This window comes from Cardiocondyla obscurior, linkage group LG06 (genome assembly GCF_019399895.1).
Source record: "Cardiocondyla obscurior isolate alpha-2009 linkage group LG06, Cobs3.1, whole genome shotgun sequence".
NCBI lineage: Eukaryota > Metazoa > Arthropoda > Insecta > Hymenoptera > Formicidae > Cardiocondyla > Cardiocondyla obscurior.
This window is the reverse complement of record NC_091869.1, coordinates 2,225,094-2,247,488: the sequence shown is the minus strand read 5'-3', so window position 1 is coordinate 2,247,488 and position 22,395 is coordinate 2,225,094. Positions and strand designations below refer to the sequence as shown.

The 22,395-nt window shown below is 37.2% G+C and overlaps 1 protein-coding gene across 1 annotated transcript; it reads left to right on the top strand.

Moving 5' to 3' along the window:
- The first annotated feature begins 55 nt into the window (after positions 1-55).
- LOC139103709 (E3 ubiquitin-protein ligase HUWE1-like) lies at positions 56-22,258 on the top strand. The gene is given in 45 exon segments (XM_070658643.1): positions 56-1,071; positions 2,247-2,327; positions 2,559-2,777; positions 2,864-3,103; positions 3,175-3,237; positions 3,323-3,547; positions 3,634-3,905; positions 4,013-4,289; positions 4,419-5,063; positions 5,143-5,412; positions 5,524-6,033; positions 6,245-8,895; positions 9,341-9,581; positions 9,674-9,827; positions 9,916-11,149; positions 11,522-11,642; positions 11,730-11,835; positions 11,921-12,211; positions 12,532-12,682; positions 12,758-12,899; positions 12,972-13,098; positions 13,211-13,360; positions 13,495-13,638; positions 13,723-13,914; positions 14,133-14,391; positions 15,225-15,440; positions 15,798-16,026; positions 16,111-16,291; positions 16,382-16,751; positions 16,835-17,011; positions 17,103-17,724; positions 17,822-17,994; positions 18,107-18,288; positions 18,390-18,449; positions 18,522-18,617; positions 18,698-18,825; positions 18,933-19,188; positions 19,282-19,557; positions 19,833-20,021; positions 20,106-20,293; positions 20,391-20,524; positions 20,647-20,812; positions 20,923-21,113; positions 21,222-21,291; positions 21,293-22,258. Coding segments are annotated over 44 exon segments (12,744 nt in total). The 5' UTR covers positions 56-1,071; positions 2,247-2,282; the 3' UTR covers positions 21,404-22,258.
- The last annotated feature ends 137 nt before the right edge of the window (positions 22,259-22,395 follow it).

Sequence of the window (22,395 nt, the reverse complement as noted above, 5' to 3'; positions counted from 1 at the left end):
AGGGACGCGCGGACGTGCATGCGACAATTGCGCGTCGACGATAACCGTATCGCCGCGTCTCGGCACGTCGAGTCGCAGCGAACGAAGTTAAAAACTGTTCCGTAGAGGTTGTGTTCGAGCGAGAGAGCGCGAGCGCGCGTGTGTGTGTATGCACGATTGCGTATGTCGCCGCGTCGCGCATTCGCGAGTCAGCGCGTTCTTTCTCGCTTCATCTCGCGGTGCGCAATAAATATACGCGGTGAACATATTCGCGCGTCGGTGCGAGAGAGACGAGAGCGCGAATTCTCGCGCAACGAGTGACCCGCGCCGCGAGGAGGAGGTCGTGAACTCGCTCGAGCGAAACCTCCGCTCGCGGAGCAAACGTGAGCGCAAGAGGGAGCGAGAAGGAGCGACGTCGTCTGAAAAAAACGTCGAGGAGCAATCGAGCCCCAGTGATCTAGCGTGGCGTGCGCGGAGCACCGTTCCGTTCGCCAGGATTGAAGAAGACGGGACGGACACCGTGGTGCTGGATGCTCCGCTAAAATGGCGGTGATCGTCGTCGGCCGATAGGAAGAAAAGCGAGAAGAGGAGTAGGAAAAGCTATAAGAAAACGGAGATACGGCCGCCGTCGCGGTTAGCGCTCCGCTCGCGGTTTTGTTTTGACACCGTCGTACCGCGAGAGCGCACGGGGCATTTATCGGCCCACCATTCCGCGCGCCTCCCCTTTCGCTCTCTTTCTCTCCCTCCGTCCGTTTGTCTCTGTTTCTCGGTGAAGTCGCGATTATCAACGTGCCGACGGCCACGAGCTTAGCTCGGCTAATTTCGCGTCGTGTGGTGCGCGTTTACGTCGGCAAGTGCTATCGGGAAACCCATAAACGGCGTACGCAAACATTAGCTACGCACGGCGGAGAGTAATCCCCCGGCAGGTTCGACGCGAACCGCGATGCCCGTGCCGCATCGCCAGTCTCCTGACGTGAAGAAGCGCATCGACAAGGTGCAACGGGATTCTCGCACATCGACGGAAGAGGCTACCAGCGCTACGTTATCGCGGAAAGAAGTTGGAGGCACGGAAGTACGACGGCTCATCGCCAGGTAAGAGTGAGAGAGAGAGAGAAAGACATGAAAAGAAAAAAAAAGAGAGAGAAAGAAGAAAAAGGAGAGGGGGAGAGTAGGCACGTCCACGCTCTTCTTCTCTCCTCTTATATCTCTCTCTCTCTTTCCATCTTTCTTTATTCGCGAGCGCTGTTTCCGTCCAATCTTTTTTTTTTTCTGCTTTTTTTTTTCCCCCAAGGAAAAGAGCTCGTCTCCGCATCGTAACCGTTGTCGCTTTCGAACAGTGAGCATATCACGCTCACCTTTTTTCACCTTCAAACATTTATTTACGAGGGCGCACAGGTCTCTGCCGAGCTGTGGCAGTGTGACCGATCGCCGCCAGGGTGTTGTCACTCTACCCGTGTGTTTTTGAGGCTGTTCAGGCTCACCATTGTCCCTGCGCCGCGGCGGAATAGGTTAGATTCTCCCCCGTGCTGATGACTGTGCAGATTAAAGCGGCGTGATCTCGCTATTACGCCGAAAAATCTCCGTGCGATCCATTCTGACGCGCGACTGTCCGGCCGATTGCTCCGAGTTCCAACCGAACCTTCAAAGATGATTCACCTTCGGCATTGATGGTAGGACGGCCCAGATTCTTGAAAACGAACATAAAGACATTGCTCCACGTTGCGATACACTTCACAAACGTGGTATCGAGTCATTGTTCCGATTCTTGGATATTACGGCCGTACGTGAGGATACTTATTCGACGATACGTGATTTCGTCCTGGTCCAGTTAGCTCTCTGTCTTTCTCTTTCTCTTTTTTTTTTTTTATCCAGTTGTCCTATATCATGTATGTAAACACATGTATTTCTAATTATTCATCACGTTTTGTAATACGTACATTATCGTGAGATCATGTAAACTTTTGAGAAAGTAATGTGAAAGTAGTTTTTGACAATTTTAGATTTCTTGGAAGAATCTTTGTTCAAGCTTTCCTCTGGGTATGCACATTTTTTACATACAGGGTATTATAAACTTGTATGTGGAAGGCAATTATATTTGTGGTTTAGCAGATTTTTTGTAAATAAGTTTTGTGTTAATAAAAATGCCCTTTGGAACTTTGTTTGATGTAATTTTAATGATTTTTGCATAATTATTAATGTTTATTATTAAATACATTTTGAATAATTATAACTAAAGTTTGTATTAATGTTTGTTTTTTTTATTCTAGAAATTAAACTTGGGAAAGACTTGTTAAACCATCAAAATGAAAATCGATCGCAGCAGATTAAAAAAATGCACTTCGGAAGTGGTGAGTATCTCGTCGTTTTATAGCTTTTTTTTCCTATTTATTCTCATACAAAATTTCTTGAAGTCAATGGAAATAAATTCGGCATAGGTAGAGATTATCAAGACAAAATAGTCCTATGCCATTTTGCACTTTTCGCGTTTGTTTTCGGGATAAAAATGTTAAAAGTTTTTTCAGATCGCAAAAGTTTGTAATATAATTATATTAAACAAATTATGCGTAATGTGTGTTTAGCCAGCAGAATGTCAGGCACTTATAAGCAAATTGCGCTCTTGCTCGCATGCAGAGCTGCTAGAAGAACTAAAGCAAATAGACGCGTGGACTTTTGGAAAGTGCGAATTGTTTCATTGGATTGATGTCTTAGATCTCAGTGATAGTATTTTAGAAGAAGCTGCAGCAAGGAGTCCAGATAATCCATGGGAATTAGCATGTGATCTTCCTCAAAATCGAGAGGTTTGTTTAATTAATTAATTTTTATTAGTACTTATTTAATCAATTGATGAATAAAATACTTACAATTATTAATTTCATATACACAGGCAAAAGAACTGCTACTTTGGGTTCTTCATTTTACTACATTGTTAATTGAGCATTCGTTTTCACGGCATTTGTACAACAGCATGGAACACTTGGTTACTTTACTATCAAGTTGTAATATGAACGTAGTCCTTGGTGTATTAAATCTTCTGTACATGTTTAGTAAACGCAGTAATTTTATTACACGTCTAAATAGTGACAAACGACAAGCTTTGCTCAGCAGGCTTATTCACTTAGCAGAGGTTAGTAATTAAATTTATATTTTACAGCACATTTATTACGATATATAATTATATTAATTAATAATTTGTAGAGTTGGGGAGGAAAAGAAAATGGTTTTGGTTTGGCAGATTGCTGCAAAGAATTTCCAGAAAAAGTAAGTGTACATATACAATTGTTATATAATAATGTGCGATTTAGCATAATTTTATAAACGATATGTATAATTTTTTATTTTACAGCCATTTCCAGCAAGCGCTACAACGCTACATTTTGAATTTTATGCGGAAAATCCGACTGTAGCAGAGTCATCAGGAACTGGTACATCAGTCTCTAGTACAAAGAAAGTTGGTCAAGTGAATCTTGTAACATATATACATATAGAAAATGTTGATAAACTTGGAAAAACCCCAGCACAGATTATGAATGATCTGTTGAAAGTTTATAATGTACCTCAGGAACGACAGGTAAGTTTAAATGTAATTAATTTTTTTTACGTAAATAATACGATATAAAAGGAATATTTTTTAACTTTTTTAAAACATGTTTTTAGATGGCTCTATTGACACATATAAGACTAGCGCATAGTTTTTCGGATTATCGAAGACGATTACAATGTGTGCAAGCTCGACTTCAAGCATTATCCGTGCTTGTGTACAGCAACGCGCTGCAAGAAAATGCGCATAGTCTTCTTCATGCCGGACTTCTTGAAGAGCTAGTTGAATTGTTGGAATTACCACATACTCATCTCGTTGAGATTCGTGCAGCAGCATTGCGCACTCTTACGAGTATTATACATTTAGATCGGAATCCACACTTTCCTAAGTAAGTATAAATATCTTTTTTTTTGTTTTTTTTGTTTTTTTTTTTTTTAATCTTGTACAGGTATATATTATCTAATATGATATACTAATCTACGTATGCGATTTCAGGAAACCAGGTTCGCGATTGAACATGATTATTGATGTTACTGGAGCTAGCTCGTATCACGGCTTTTTGCCCGTTTTGGTTCGTACTTGTATAACAACATTAACCTCGCCACAACCTGATGGACAACCATTTCCTCTTCCGCTTGCGACAGCCTTGTTTAGTTTTTTATATCATCTTGCAAGTTACGAGGCGGGTGGAGAGGCTCTTGTAAGTTGCGGTATGATGGAAAGTCTCTTGAAAGTTATCAATTGGCCAGGAAGTGAACTGGAGCATATAACGGTATTATTTAATAGAATGTATAATTATTAATTTAATTACATTTTATTAATTTTTTTTAACGTATAATTTATTGAATTTAAACGTCTTGCATTTATAAAATAAATGTAATTTTATCTTTTTTTTTTACAGTTTGTAACAAGAGCAGTACGCGTGATAGATTTAATAACAAATATAGATATGCAAGGTTTTCAAACTCACAGTGGCTTAGCAAGTTTCATTAACCGTTTAGACATGGAAGTTAATGTATGTAGAAAAGAACAACCATTTGAAATTGAGCCACTACTCTATCAAGATGCTCCACAAACCTCGCGTGAAAGATCAACGGAAAGAGAGGAAGCTTCATCCATATCACATCGCGAACACGAAACTTTTGATGAACGAGAGGAATCGTCTAATCCTATGGAAATATCGGAAGATGAAAATACGGTTGCCAAAGCAGATGAAAAAACTGAACAACAACCGGATTATTCAGCCGCTAAGACTGGCAAAACATGTTTACCACAACGAGCAGCACTTTTAAAATCGATGTTGAATTTTCTTAAAAAAGCTATTCAGGATCCTGCGTTTTCTGATAGTATACGACATGTTATGGAGGGTACATTGCCATCCTCATTGAAGCATATTATAAGCAATTCAGAGTACTATGGTCCATCGTTGTTCTTACTTGCTACTGACGTCGTAACTGTATATGTTTTCCAAGAACCGTCATTACTGTCATCGCTACAAGACAACGGCTTGACTGATGTTGTTCTCCATGCTTTACTCATAAAAGAAGTAAGCGTAAATAATTTATTTTGTAAAATATTAATCATAATTTTTAATAATTAAAAATTTTTTTTTATAATTATTATAGGTTCCTGCCACTAGAGAAGTATTGGGCTCTTTACCTAATGTGTTCAGTGCATTATGTTTAAATCAGCGTGGTCTTGAATCTTTTGTGAAGCGGCGACCATTCGAACGCTTATTTAAAGTATTACTCTCACCTGTTTATCTATCAGCAATGCGACGGCGTCGAAGCGCTGATCCATTAGGTGATACAGCTTCAAATCTAGGCAATGCCATGGACGAATTAATGAGGCACCAACCAAGCTTAAAGGTTGATGCTATTGCAGCTATTATTAAGGTACATTAATAATAAATAAATAATGTTTTAATAATTTTTTAAATTATTTTAATAATTTTTTTTTATTACACATTTATTTTTCAAATAATAATTTTTCTATTTTACGTACAGTTACTCGAAGAATTATGTGTATTGGGTTGTGATCCGCGATACATATGTTGGCGTGCTGCTAGTAAATCTGAAAATTCACCATCTAATACGGCCTCTGGAAATCGCCAAACATCTGGCCAATCTGTCGGTGTTGGAGTAGGAGACTCTGGCGGCGGCGGCGGAGGAGGCGGCGGTAGTAGTAGCGATGAAGAGGAAGAGGATGAAGAGGAAGCGAGCACAAGTTCGCATCCTCAAAGAGAAGAGCAACCTAGCATGTCGCCTCCGCAGCCTGGACCACCACCACAACCGAGAGAAAAAACACCCATTGCTTTAGTTGAATATATTCACAATGTTATGAAATTTGTGGATGCTATACTAAGCAACAATTCAACTGATGATCATTGCAGAGAATTTGTTGCTCAGAAAGGACTCGTCCCATTGCTATCGATTTTGGGTTTACCTAATTTACCTGTTGATTATCCTGTTGCACAAGCGGCGCAATCTGTAGCTTCGGTGTGCAAAAGTATTTTGGTATGTTTAATTTTGTTTTAATTTTATTAATATATAATTAAATTTTGTTTTAATTAAAAAAACACTTAATATATAATATATATATATATATTTTTTTTTTGTTTTAATTTTATTAATATATAATTAAATTTTGTTTTAATTAAAAAAACTTTTAATATATAATATATATTTTTAGCGTAACTGTATTATAAATATAATTTTATGTTTACAGAATTTGGCACATGAACCATTAGTACTCAAAACGGGTTTGTCACAACTAAATGAAGTGTTAAATTTGTTGAAGCCACTTCACAGTAATATGGAATCGCCCGGTGGCTCTGTTTTGTTACATGAACTTGCATCAGCTCCAAATTTAGAAACTGCGTTTACAAGCGACACTGCTACGCCTTTGTTACATGCTATGAACGCAGCTCATGGATACGTAGTTATGTTTGTTCATGTTTGTCGTACCAGTCAAAGTGATATTCGAAATCTTTCTATGAATCACTGGGGTTCTGAGTTGGGTTTGACTGTTCTTAAAGGCTTGTCGGAGTTATATATGTCTCTCGTTTGGGAGAGTACATTACTGCTCGCATTATGTAGCGAAGATATTATTCCGGCCGGATGCGAATTTGGTAAAGAAGATATGGACAAGTTAATGCCGCCCGAATTAAAAACCGAAGGCGAATCTTCGTCTTCCTGGTCTGCTACTGTATCTTCAGATATGGGAAGTAACGGGATGACCACGGCCATGGAAGCTCTTAGCACAGATCCGACACCGCCAGTGCCGATGGAGGTAGACGATAAACCAAATGTAAGCACCGATAGGCCAAACAACTATCAATTGAAATATATTAAACCATTGCTCGGCGCTTCTTCAAGACTCGGTAGAGCGCTCTCAGAATTATTCGGTCTACTTGTAAAACTTTGCATGGGATCTCCTGTAAGACAACGTAGAGGACAGCAAATGCCTCTTACGCCTACGTTACCCTCTCAAGCAGCGCGAAGCGTTGCTACCGCTTTAAATTGTTTATTGACTCGCGGTTTGTCATGGGATAAATTACCTCCATCCCCAATTCCGAAATTTAAACTTACTTTTCTTATATGTTCCGTGGGATTTACATCTCCGATGCTCTTTGATGAAAAAAGGCATCCCTATCATTTAATGCTGCAGAAATTTGTCAAATTAAATGGTCAAAATGCATTTTTTTCCACGTTTCATTGGGCATTGTCTGGTGGAGGACAATTTGCACTATCCGAAGGACTAGAACATCCTAATCTACCCGATGGCACTGGCGAATTTTTGGATGCCTGGCTGATGCTGTTAGAAAAAATGGTTAATCCTAAAGCCATCTTGGATTCTCCTCATGTGGTCTCGTCAAAGTGTACAGGAATATATAAAGTATGCGAAACGTTCGATCCAATAAGATATCTAATCGATATTCACAAAAAAGCCTTCGAAGCAGTGATGCTGATGTGGGGAAAAAAACCGCTTAAAAACTATGGAGCTCGCATGACAGAGTCTATTTTATCGATTTTACGACATATTTTACGCGGCGAGAAAATCATCAAAGAACGCACCGAAAAAGAAGAGAGCGGAGAGAGCGCCATAGCTAGCGGTAGCGGTGCGAGCGGCGTTGGCAGAAGTGGCGGATCCGATCGTAGAGACGAACCGGAAGCTGATGTAAATCCGGAATATTTAAGACAATTGATGGATATGGGCTTTAGTCGAGCTCATTGTATAGAAGCGTTGTTACACACGATGACCGTCGAACAGGCGACAGATTATCTTTTAACAAATCCTGCGACTTTACGTAGACCTGATGCTCCAGTAAGTGATGCCAGCGGCCAAGGATTAATCATGGACTTGGAATTGGCGGATGACGATCAGATAATGCATGCTATCGCGATGTCGCTCGGTGATACAGATACGCGCAAAATTTCGGGCATCGAAGAAGTACCTACTCGCGAAACGACTATCACCGAAAGCATAGACGAATTTACGCGCAGTGCTCTGGGCCAGTGTCTCAATTTGCTAGATCTTATGCCGGACACAGTATATAGAATTTGTGATTTATTAGTAACAATAACAAAAAGAAATGGTGATGAATGGCGGGACGATACGTTACGGCAGTTGATACGCGAAGTTGGTCGTTTAGTGGACTATCTGATTGACATTGCTGAAAGTCAGGACGAGAATGCTGGCGCGAGATTGGTGGAATGTGAGGAAGCGAATAAGCTGTCCGGTCGTCTTTATCTCTACACTCTTTTCTTCGAAGGTTCCTTCCAAGAGATGAGAGTGCCATGCGCTCTTATAGTAGAAGAATGCGCGATACTGGATAAACTTGTACGGCTGTTGGTAGTGAGTGAAGCTCCGCTTACCGCGAACAAAAACAGAATCGCCAAAGATTGCAAGGATTCAAGCGTTGTATTGAGCATGAAAACACCAAAGTGGTTGGCGCCTTTATTACTTCTGATCGATCGCTTGGAAAAGGTTGCTACTCTTACACAGCGAAAACAGATGATGCATAAAATCACTAATAGATCGTGGAAGTGGTTCGACTTGAGTACAGGCAAATGGACTCTTTATTCACCTATGAACAATCGAATCATCAGCGATGCTTATTGGGCAGGCGAATCTAGCGTACGAATATCGTGCAGTCGACGCCGATACCTCATCACTTTTTCCTGCATGACTCAAGTGAATGAAGACAGTGATAACAGACGGCCCATCACAATGGGCTTTAAATTGAATACAGATAAAGAGGACGGTGGATCAGGTTCAGATTCAAATATGGATACCGATGAGAGCCCAATCGGAGAAGAGAGACGGAACACGGTGGTGCAGGGTTTAGATCCTAGTATAGCACCAAGTATTGTACGGTAAGAGATAAAAATCTATTAATATGCATATAATATTCGACATGAGTTATATATTTAATTTATTGTATATATGTATATATATATTTATTATTTACCGTTAAAATGCCGTATTAATTAATATTAACGAATTTTTGTACAAATATTCGATTATTATACTCTAATGCAGCGCTCGAAATTATTAGCCCAGTTCGGCCGATTTAATTGTCTTCGCCTTTGGTTCCCTACTATCGCTCGAAGCTCGACGACCGGCTGCCGATCGCTCGCGAGACGCGACGGAGACAATTAAATCGGCCAAACTGGGCTACTAATTTTGAGCGCTGCTCTAATGTTTTCTATAGTAGTACATTATGCAAAATGTAGAATAATAAAAATATGAAATTAAAAGCATAACATTAAATTAACTAAAAATATAATAAACGTCTCACATATATTTTTTATGTTACAGCGCGTGTGTAAAATTTTTGGCAATCCCTGTTGACCGAGACGCATTACACGCTGTGTTAAAAGTTTGTCTACGATTAACAAGAGATTATCGAAATGCAGAAGTGTTTGCGCGTGAAGGTGGTGTTAAGTTACTTCTCGAAATGACGCAGATGTGCAGTTTTACCGGTTGCATTAACTTATGTACATTATTGATACGACATACTCTTGAGGAGCCGCGTACTCTTCGTCTTGCGATGGAAAAGGTATTAATTTTTTAAATACAGTTTTGCGTGTATTAATTCAACTATATATAACAATGCATTATTCTCTTTTTTTTTATTTTTTTTTATTTTAGGTTATTCGTGCACGTACGCAGAGCAACATACCTCCAGCATATAAGGAGATACTTTTTATGACGCGGCAAATCAGTAGCGCTGTTTGCCGTAATCCGGAAGTATACAAAGAAGTGTGCGAAAATATTCTCAGAGTTGACATAAGTTGCTTGAAAAGTGAGTTTTTGATCCATTCTACTAATTCATTAATATAAAATAACCATGATATTTTTATAAAAAAAAAAAATTTTTTATTATTTTGCAGAGGATGATGTTGACAATAGGCTAGTTGTGAAAGCCTTACCTCCTAGTCACTCTCCAGCATTACCGATGGTGGAAGAGATATCCGTAGGCGTTATTCGCGATATGTTGAATGCATTAATTAAACCAATGCCAGTTTCGTCGGATGACGGATCGGCAACCCCAACGAGTCCCGAAAAAAAGACTTCACATGCTACAACCTCGTCATTGGGTAATGCGTCATCGTCGACGTCATCATCACGGCGAGATGTGCTGAGAAATAATGCAACGACTACCAACGATCCTTTGGATGACGACGATCAAGTGTCGCAAATTATTCCTCTAAAAATTTATACCGATATCGGTAACAACAGTAAAGTAGAGCCAGAAGAGGCAAAAAAGCCTATTTTAACGAAATCTGCGATATTGAAAATATTGGCGGAGGCTGTGAGATCTTACGGCGCTGTAGCTAGTCTTATTACCGAACATACATACAGAGCTGGACAAAGCGAAATGGTATCCGAAGATACGACAGCTTTAGCATTTTTATTAGATAAACTGTTACCAATGTCGCCGGAAAATTCGGGCGATCGAACGTGCAGTAGTATGGCAAGAATGTTAATAGCTGCTATAGCTTCGTGCAATCACTCGCCAGACGTACAGACAACTTTGGTGACAGAAGTGAAGGCAGCCTTAACGAGAACGCTCGCGCTTCCTGAGAGTTCCGAGAAGCACGCGCAACTTCAATTACTAATAGGATTAATTTCTACAATGATTGACAGTTGTCCACCAAATATGTCACATACTCAACTGAGAGCTTCTGTAAGAGCTCATCAGTATAACAACGTCAATTATATCGTCAGAATAATGCTGAGAAAGGGTATAATTACCGATCTAGCCAAAATACCGCACAGTCTTGATTTATCAAGTCCGAATATGGCCGGAACTATTAATGCCGCATTGAAACCTCTCGAGACTTTGTCGCGCATTATTAATCAACCAATGCCAGGTGCGGTCAATAACAAATTTACGAAACCGAAAAATAGGACAGTTCAGGAAGAACCGATTGGAGAACAAACAGGTACCACTACTTCCGAAGCTACGCATGCAGTCGGCGAGGAAGCGAACGAGGACGCAGAGAATACTGAGCACGACATCTCTGTAACAGCGGAAAGTTTGGAACCAACTTCGGAAAGCCAAGTACACGAGGAAGGAGATGAAGCCGCACTGGAAGATATAATGGATCAACTTCTTGAAAGGTAACAAGATGCAAATAAACGATCAATCAGATTTCGATGAACGTCATGCAATTCTAATCAAGTAAATTCAATTTGTGTTTGACTAAGATAACGTCTTTTGTTTATCAAATTTGCCAAGTATTCTTTACGCATATTTTATTTTAATCAATCTTATTTTGTATAACATATATACATATATAAGATTTTATCGTAATTTATTAGACACGCATACAGATTTTTAAAAATTAAGCTTGATTTTTCTTTTCTAATTTATATATGCTTTTATTTTATTTTTATGTGTTGCACACGTTCGCAAATCTTTTTTATTTATTTAAGTTCTTTAAGTTCATGAAAGCTACAGTACTTATAATCAAGTAGTGTACTGTTTTCCAGGGACGGCTCGGCCGTGGCGGAAGAACAATCTTCTCGCCCGCATAGGCCAATGGATATTGATGATGAAAGTCTCGCAATGCGTGACGCAGAAGGCGATTTTGATCCGACTAGAGATACCACAGTAAGAGTAACGTCGCTTTTTTTATTTTGTCTTACATAATTCGTAGTTTTGTTTTATCGTTTGAATTTACAATAAATTTTATTTTAGGAGGACTTAATGAGCTCCGACTCGGATTCCGATAGTAATCCGTCCGATGATAATGAGGATGAAGTACAGGATGATGAGGACGAAGAAGAGGAAGAAGAAGACGATGGTAAATAATTCAATTTGATATGTAACAATTGCAACCGAAGTAGAAAGATCAGATCTTATATCTTTTATTCTCATTTATGTTATAGGCGAAGAAAATGAGGAGGAAGAGGAAGAGGAAGAGGAAGGATCGTCCAATTATGAAGAAGATGGAATAGAATTTTACGAAGATGCTGGAGAGGGCGGCGTTTTTCGTATGTTTCCTACTTCCGAGCGCGATGGTGGTAATGTTGTAATGATACAACATAACATTGAAAATCAGGACATCGCAAACACGTCAACGCCAGTTAATACACGACCTAGTCTTCCATGGAATACTACCACATTCCCGTTACCATTAGGTCTGTTTGAAGAGCCGCCTGCAGGTTCTGACAACAATGGTAAATAGGAGCGAAAATAGATAATTACAGTCGGAAATTCCCCTATTCTTGACTAATCAAAACCGAGAACCCTCTCTATTCTCGACTTCAGTTTTCCCTTCAATTTTTATTTATAATGAAAAATTGATATTAAATTAAAATAAAAGTTTAACCCATGCCCATAAATATTCATAATTTTAGTTTACGAAGGCTGAGCTGGTCGAGAACAGGGGTTCGATATGAACGTTCGACTGTGTTTTTTTCTCTCCTTTTTTTCTTTTATCTTTTAAATTTATTGTTTGTATGATTGTAAAAGTATAATTGCTATAATTTTGATGTAGGCATCAGTACTCATCCATTGTTAATATCGCAAGGGAGTTTAGACACAGCGAGTACTAGAACACAACGTGCTTTACGACATAGGCGGTATCAGTATCTACAACTGTCCAATCCGCGTAGTTCAAATCCGCCTGTAATATTACAAAGGTATATGTTAGTAAAACATTTATGTTTTACATTCACTTGTTTCGTAACTAAACAGTTTAATTATTTACATATATAATGCAGACTCTTAGGCCCGGCTGCACAAACTCTGCCTTTGTCCGCAAGTCAAGTTTTGGCGTCAAATTTTAGAGATACACGTGTTGTTGTAATGGATAATGGATTGGGAATTTTTACTAATCAAGAAGAGGAACAAATTGATTATGTTGTACGTATACATGACATGGAAATAAATATATCAAAAAGATTATAGTTATAATATTAAAATTTTATATGTTAGGATCAATCTGGGTATCTTTTTGGTCCGAGCCTTGCTGCAACTTTAAATAATATACCAACCGCATTGCACTGGTGGATCGAAGAAAGCAAGCAATTAGATGGAGATTCTCAACCAGATTGTTGCGTTGGTAAGAGTAAACGAATTTAATATTATTATATTATAAAAATATTATATTATAGAAAATAATATTATATTATTATACATAGTACAATATTTTATTAATTTTTCGTTTCAAACAGGTGTTGTGCATAAACTGATACCCGGACTAGAGAAACATAGAAACGCTGAACTCGCCGAACGTAAAGAGAAACGTAAAAAACAACATGGGTCCGAAAAGGAAAATGAAAAAGATAATAAAGAAGAAAAAGAACGTTCAAATAACGCAGAATGTAAGTATAATACTCGCGTTAATTTTTCCTCCTACCTCCTATATAAAAACTTTAAGTGTACGCGTTTTAATGCAATAAAAAAAATTGATATTCATGTAATATTACAGTTTTTATAATTTTTCTAAATATTGTAGCTGCATTACCTAGTTTAACACTTGACGAACAACGACCATCTGCCTCAACTTCGCAAAGAACCGAGGTTTCTCCACTTGTAGTCGGAGAAGAGACTGCAGTAGAAACTACTAGGCCAGAACGCACTTTGGAAGAAGATATAATCGGTACAGCTACAACGCAAGATAATTTTTTATATAGTTTAAATGAATATTCTATACGCGTGTTTCTACGTATTTTTTACATACTAGATGTAACAGGTGAAATGGAAGTGACGGTTCAAGAGGACGAGGAACGACCACCTCCACCTCCGCCAGAGGAGCAGGCAGCGGCCGATAGTCGTGATCCACGCACGGCAAATCGGAATCCTACATTAGAGCTGGCTGAAAGTATCGTTGACTCTGTGCTTGGGCCGTGCACATCTGAAGCAACGATTAGACTAAGTAATTAATTTCATGCTTTTTACCGTGATAAAAATCTTTCGTTAGAATTTAAAACACTATTAAAGGCACCTGTTATTGTTTGTATTTTTATATTAATTTACAGTGCGAATTGGATACGATAACTTTCAAAAATCAAAACTGAAATTTTTTGCCTAAATCGATTAATCCTTATTTAAGTTAATTTTATTTTATATGTACTAATATTTTTCTGTCATTAGACCTACATGTGTCTAATGACGCGTCTACACATCTTCCCTCAACAGGACAATCTGGACGAGCTACCGTAGATACTACAAATATTACCGAATCTTCGTCTAATCGTGCCCCGGCTGCTCCACTAGTAGTAGATTTTGGTCAAGAAACTAGTGAGGATTTATCGAGAGAAAGTAGTGATTCCGCTGATTGGATTCGCAGACTTTTAACAGACGACAGTCAGTGTCGAACAAACGACATCGACTTACGGCGTGTTGAACGAAAGTAAGTATCTTGTACATGTGAATGTAGCTCACGGTAAATGGGTGCGAATGAGTTCAGCGAAACAACCGCTCATTGAGCGCACAGTGAGCTTTTGCATCTGATTGGAACATTCTTTAAAATTTGAAAATATTTACCAATCAAATGCAAGAGCTCACTGAGCAGTTGTTTCGCTGAACGCATCTTTGGGTGTAACGTACGTCTGTCATTGTTACGGGAACATTTTATTTTGTCGCCTGAAAGCACGAATCTGTAATTTTACATTTTAATGCGTTACGCTCAGTCGTCTATTTCAATATTTCTGAATACCATTTTTGAGATTAATACGGATCTCGTCGCGTTCGGTGAGTTTGACATTTATTTCGCATAACTAATATACTGATAAATCCAATCCGCGTAATTGTAAAATATGAAGTGCATTCTATTAATAATATATAGTATGTTGTGTAGAATAATTATGTATAACATTAAGCTTAACCGTATTTTCTTTTTCTTCCGTGTCGATTAGCAACGCGAGCAATGACTCGAAACTAGAGTTCACAAACGTGTGGATAAAGGAAATTGATTACCTAAGCGTTTGTTTTTATTAATTAGATAACGGCGGGCGAAATGAGAGACGGTCGATTTCGAGTAATTCACGATTTAATTGGTTAGGTTTCTTCAATTTATAATTCCTACAATTATGAACAATTTTTCATAAAAAAATTAACCAATTTTTAACAGAATTTTATTAGAATATTCGATTATATGAAATATTATTTTCGTGTGGCATCTAATTTTTATATTTACTAGAAGAAACCATGCGCACGCTTTGCGTGCGCTATTTTTCATTATAGCGCCAATGTCGTTAATCAAGATCCGACATCTTCTATCACGAGCGAGACTACCATTGTAGCAGGGAGCTCGGAACAATCGTCACAGCAATCGTCACAACAGCAGCCACAGACGCAAGCCAATAATCAAGAACAACAATTACCAGACGGCGTAGATCCGTCGTTCCTAGCCGCTCTTCCCGAGGATATGCGTGATGAAGTTATTGCCGAACAGCTCAGGTAAATCGATAATCTTGCCTCAATGTATATTACATTTTTTTATAACTAGAAGAAACCATACGCGCACTGTTTTTCGTGAAATCCAATTCGCGCGCGTCATTACATTCGTATATTAATTAATTATAATAATTTATGATAATTACAATTGAATTTTCTACGGCCAACGGCACGTTACCAGTTCACTTACATTTGTATCTTCCGATTACGTTAAATTCTAGCCTAAAACAATGGAAAATATTTTAATCGTTAAAATATTTTCCATTCTTCCGGTTTGTCTTCCTTTCGTGGCAGTATTCACATCATTTTTTGTAGATAGGATATGTATTGGTTTATAATAATAATAAAATATGTTGACAGACTTCAACGTATGAGGCAGCGTGCACAGGCTTCTGTGGTCGAGGAACTCAGCGGACCAGTTGAAGTAAATCCTGAATTTTTGGCTGCTTTACCTCCGGCGATACAGGAGGAAGTTTTGGCGCAACAACGCATGGAACAACAACGACACGCGGCCGCCTCGGCGAATCCGGAGGATCCCGTGGATGCCGCTGCCTTCTTCCAAAATCTACAACCTTCCCTTCGACAAGCCGTTAGTATATTAATTAAATTCGCCGTTGTTTTTCTTGAACTAATATTTCTTTAATAATATTAAAATAATGGATTATTTTTGTAGATTTTAACTGACATGGAAGAATCCCAAATATCCGTCCTTCCACCCGATTTAGCTCAAGAAGCTCAAAATTTAAGGAGAGAATGGGAAGCACGTAATCGACATATGATGCAGGAGAGATTTCTTAATCATGTTAGTCAAAGCAATACCGCTCTTTCGAGCATATTAAGAAATTCAGGGAGAGGTTAGTTTTTATTACAATTAATATTAAAGTAAATTTGTATACAATTAAATAAGTTGCTTTCATAAAAAAAATTTCGCGATATATTTGTAGCTCGAGGTGGCACACGATATGCAATTCACGCAGTACCACAAAGGTCCCAATGGAACGCCTGGAATACTCGCGGCGATACGAATATAGCTCATCAAGGCGCTGGCTTACGATTACGAGGCCGCCAATTACTCGATCATGAATCGATGGCATGCCTGTTGGTATTACTATTTGTGGACGAGCCAAAAATTAACACTCTTAGGCTTCACAGAGTTATTAGAAATCTTTGCTATCACGGCAGTACGAGAGAGTGGATAGTAAAAGCATTATTGAGTATCATGGAGAGAAGTAACGATGAGAATAAGGATATTATGGCAGATTTTGGAGGAAAATTTAAAAGAAAGGGATTATTAAATGCTCCTATGGATTTATGGTAAGATTTTTTTTTCTACATAGGAATTTATTTTAAAATAAATATATAAAACACGATATATTGTAATGTATAATTTTTTTTAGTGCTCCAAAGATTTTCGACCAAAGAAATAATGCGCAATCGTGGCTAAATATTAGTATCGACGCTGCACTTGGTTGTAGAGCAAATGTATTCCATATAATACGTCATGCTGGTAAGAAATCTGAAAGACAAGGTAACATTATCGCAATTCATCCACAAGCAGCACCTACCGTTTGCAGGTCAGTATATTAAAAATATTTTTAGGCCGAAATAAAAGGAGCTACTAACAATTTTAAATTTTTATTAAAATAATTTATTGAATTATTACAGACATACTTTAGAATTGTTGATATCATTGGCTAAGAGTTTCCCTGGATATTTTGTGCCAATCAAATCTAAGGATTCAGAAGATAAGGATAGTGCTAAGGAGAAAGATGTAAGTGGCAGCAAAGAAGAAAGTGGAGCGAAAAATAAATCTGCATCCAAAATAGGAAGGAGCGATCTTCCAGATTTCTGGGATTTACTACTGAAATTAGATTCATGTGCGTCTAAAAAAGGAAAATCGGTCGCGAGGACTCATTCAAATACAAACTTAGGAAGTGAGCCGGAACATGGTACAACGACATTTGAAGCGTCCGCATTTGGCCAACTTATCTCGATGCTCAATTGGTCTGTGATTAAGCGAAGCAGTCAATTGACAGATAAATTACTGCGACTTTTGTCTTTGATTTCTATCGGTTTAACGGAAGTAAATCCTTATCGGCGGCAAGAAAATAGTGCAAAGAACAAGAAAACAGAACTCACTAAAGATCAAAGTGTCGCTGCTCCAGAAGGACATCTTAAGCTAGCCGTACAAGTATTGACTAGTAAAAGTTGTTCAGAGGACGGACTCGAAGATGCAACTGCGCTATTACTTAACTTATCTCATTGTCCTGATCCAACTAGACAATTGGTATGCATTCAGATTAATATAAATATATTAACGCGTTAGCATATTAAGACAAAAAAAATTTTTTTTTTTTTTTTACTTACGTTTTTTTTTTTTTTAGATATTAAAATTACTTTTGGAAGGTGCGATGGAGTTAGCAAACATGGTGTGTGAACATATCAACGATTTGATGATGGAATTAAAAATTTTAAATCGTGAATTAAGTCGAAGAAATTCCTTGGAAGATCAACCATCGACTAGTAGCGGGAACGGACGAGGAATTCTATTAGATAGGTAAAGTATATTTATAGCACGCCATTAAATATTATTAACGCATATTTAAATCCATATATTTCGCGTTTTTTAAAAAGCAAGGTACTTGATTATAACAAAATTTTTATTTCAGATTTACTAATGAAAATGTAGTTGTCACAGCACCGAGTAAAGTTAAAGCCGGAAGTGACCTTCAATTACCATCGATGGCTGCTCTTGTTAGTAAAACTTCTAGTCAGGCATTCTTTTTGCGAATACTTAAGGTTATTGTGCAAATAAGAGAAGCTGTGCGCTTAGCAAACACCAAAAAAACAAGTATGCATATATAACGTTATTATAATTTTTTTCAGCAATATATTTTTTATATTTTACGATGTTTTGCATATTTACTAATTAAAAAAAAAATTTTCTTTAAGCTAATCAAACAACGGAGGCAGCCATGGATACGAGCACAACAAGTAATGCATCAGAGACAAGTAACTTTTATACTTTTGAATTTATTTTTAATTAAATTCTTTTATATTTAATATTAATATATTTTGTTATAGCTGCCACCATTGCGGACACTGATGTTCCTATGGATACAACGCAAACAACAAATACTTTAATTCTTGATAATGCAAAAACGTCGTCCTCTCGCAACGGTAAGTCGAGCACATTAATTATCATTGTTATAATATATTTGTTCTTATATTTTAATTTTTGTTCTTGTTTTTTTTTTTAGACGAAGAGAAAGCCACACTTCCATTGTTGAGCGAGAGTTTAGTATTAGATAACTTGTGGGAAACTCTTAGTGCTTGCTTACTTGAATTAGAATATACTCCTGATCATCATGCCGTCCTTGTTTTACAGGTAAATTAATTTAAATCTGAAATTTTAATTTAATAAAAAAAAATCTTTATTGAATTATTTTTAATTATTATACATACGATATAAATACATGCTTTATAATATTACAGCCTGCGGTGGAAGCGTTCTTCTTGGTGCACTCGTCTTCAAGTACGTCTCGAGATCGCGAAAGTCGTCTAGGAGCGACTACCGAGAATCGAGAAGTGATACCAGACTTGGCACCAGTCTCTCCGATATATTCAGATAATGAAGGTACTTCTCAATCGGAAACTCCTTCGATTCATGCTTCGTGGGACACGAATATCACACCAATTTCGCAGACAAAAATATTGCCACCGGATCAACTAAAGTTCCTCAAATTTGCTGGTATGTATTAATCTCAATATTAATTAATAAATGAATATCAGTTGCTATTAAAAGTAAGCTAATTTAATGTAATAATGTGTTTTCTTCGTACAGAAACACACAGAACTGTGCTTAACCAAATTCTACGGCAAACAACTACACACTTAGCAGACGGACCATTTTCTGTACTGGTGGATCATACAAGGGTGTTAGACTTTGATGTGAAAAGACGTTACTTCAGAACGGAACTAGAACGAATGGACGAGGGTATACGTAGAGAAGAACTGGCGGTTCACGTTCGTAGAAGCCACGTTTTTGAAGATTCATTTAGGGAGCTTCATCGAAGAAATGCTGATGAATGGAAAAATCGTTTTTACATCGTTTTTGAAGGTAAAATTTGTTAACGTTTTATTACGCTCAAAGAGTGGTAGGCAGGCATAGCCGCGGTTACACGCGGTTAATCTATCTCTGAGTAGACACTAAAGCGCAAGATGCAAGTCGATTGTCGGTCCAATTATACTTTTTTTTTATATTACTTTTTCTTTTCGTCGGGAAGGGCAGCGGAAATAATCGACGAATTATTTTTTTTATTTTTTTATGCTCTTATAAGATTATACGAATTTTATAAATACTTGAGTACTAAAATTTACTTTAAATTCTAATAGGCGAAGAAGGACAAGATGCAGGAGGATTGTTGCGAGAGTGGTACGTCATTATTTCGAGAGAGATCTTCAACCCAATGTATGCTTTGTTTACTGTCAGTCCCGGCGATCGAGTAACATACATGATAAATTCATCATCGCATTGTAATCCTAACCATTTGTGTTATTACAAATTTGTGGGTCGAGTAATTGGTAAGTTTTATTCAATCGTCAGCAAAGATTTATTAGAGTCAGATGATTTCACTATGTATCTTAATACATTTTTTTTTTTTGCAGCTAAGGCTATTTATGATAATAAACTGTTAGAGTGTTACTTTACACGTAGTTTCTATAAACATATACTTGGCATACTTGTGAAACATACTGATATGGAAAGCGAAGATTATAGTTTTTACAAAGGATTAGTTTATCTAACAGAACATAATATTTCCGATTTGGGTTATGAACTAACATTCTCTACAGAGGTAAGAAAAAAGAACAATTATTTTTACGTAATTTTTAAAAAAATTGTTTTTTAATTTCTAAATATATTGTTTTTTTTTTTCTTATGTATGTTTTTAGGTTAACGAATTTGGCGTCAATGACGTGCGAGATTTAATACCAAATGGACGTAATATAGTTGTTACAGAAGAGACCAAACTCGAATATATTAGGCTCGTATGTCAAATGAAAATGACTGGAGCAATTCGTAAACAGTAAGTAAATTTAAAATTCTTTAATAAATTTATTACAATTTGTTCTGATCTAATCTATAATTTACTGCAACGTAACCACTGTTTAATTGCATTCTTATTGTATTTTAAATCTCGCTTCACAGATTAAATGCATTCTTGGAAGGCTTTTATGATATTATACCTAAACGACTGATCTCTATATTTAATGAACAAGAACTTGAACTATTGATCAGCGGCTTGCCTAATGTAGATATCGAGGATCTTAAAGCAAACACCGAGTATCATAAATATACTGCTACATCTTTACAGGTACATTAAAAAAACTTAATTTTGGAAATTTTGTTTATTCTCTTCTATTTTATTTAAAAAATTTGAGTTATTTCATGTTTTATCATTCCTTCCCCCCACTCTCTCAACAGATTCAATGGTTCTGGCGTGCATTACGAGGTTTTGATCAAGCAGATCGTGCAAAATTCTTACAATTTGTTACTGGTACGTCCAAAGTGCCGTTACAAGGTTTCGCCGCGCTAGAAGGCATGAACGGCGTACAAAAGTTCCAAATTCACAGAGAGGACAGATCAACAGACAGACTACCATCTGCCCATACTTGGTAATTATATAAAGGAATTATATGCATTGTTTGAAACGTATAAGTATAAATTAATTTTATTATGACAAAATAATACAAAATTATATTAAAACTGTATTGTTTAATTAGTTTCAACCAGCTGGATCTGCCAGTGTACGAGACATATGATAAACTACGTACAAATTTACTCAAGGCGATTCACGAATGCAGCGAAGGATTTGGATTTGCATAAGCTTGTTGGAACGCTGTTGTCACATATTGTAGCAGTTTATCATACATGTATTGTCCTGCCTGTTCAGAGTAAACATTAAACGAGAACTCGCTCCTGTATAATTACGCGTTCATGCGTTCATGCGTCTAATCGGTGACGTTCTGGTGACACGCTTGATCTTCATTCAAGATCTAATAAAAAACTCGTTTAATTTGATATATACATATAGACGCACGGATATGTATATACGTACAACTAATGCTGATGTAATTACGTGAGAATAATTGTCAATGATACCCGAAGCTCTAGGGTTTATTTTGTTGAAGAGGATCTTGGAAGAAGATGCTGAGCTTAACGATAATTCCCAACAAGAAATGATAAGGAGATTAGTTCGGTTTTACGATAAGGATAAGCTAAAGATAAGATTCACACATACTTGTAATAGTTAGATACATTAGTTTGTCATAAGAAATAATATAGGATGAAAAAAAATGTAATATACTGCACTTTGAAGTCAGCGATATGTTTTAATCGGTTCGATAGTTTCAATAGAGATACAGCGGTGATGTAACGGTAGCCTGGTTCTTTACCAGAAAAAAAAGCAGCAAAAGTATAAGTGATCGAGTGCTTGTGCGAACGAAAGAGAACGCGAGAAAATGATAACAGTGTGAACGAGTGAGAGAACGAAAAATAGAGGGAAAAAAAAAGTGCGAGAGAGAATCGAGAGATACTGAGCCTAATTAAAAGATTTCACAATACGAATGCTGTCCTTCCCTAAAAAACTGTAATTAAAAAAATGGTTGTACACACTATTAGTATTAATAATTATAACTAATTCTTAATTAATATGATCATTATTAATATCATTTTAATATTAATCATTCAAAATGTGATGTTAAACAAGTGTAATTTCTTTTTCTTGAATCTAACGAAATAAAGTTTACAGTTGAACAGATGCTACTTTATGAACACATCGAACGGAACAATATTAGTGAAATTTCGCGCAGGCACCGTTATTAATTACAGAACTCCTTACGTATTGTTAGGGAATTATTGATTAGGAATCGCAGAATAAAGTGAATGTTGTATTTC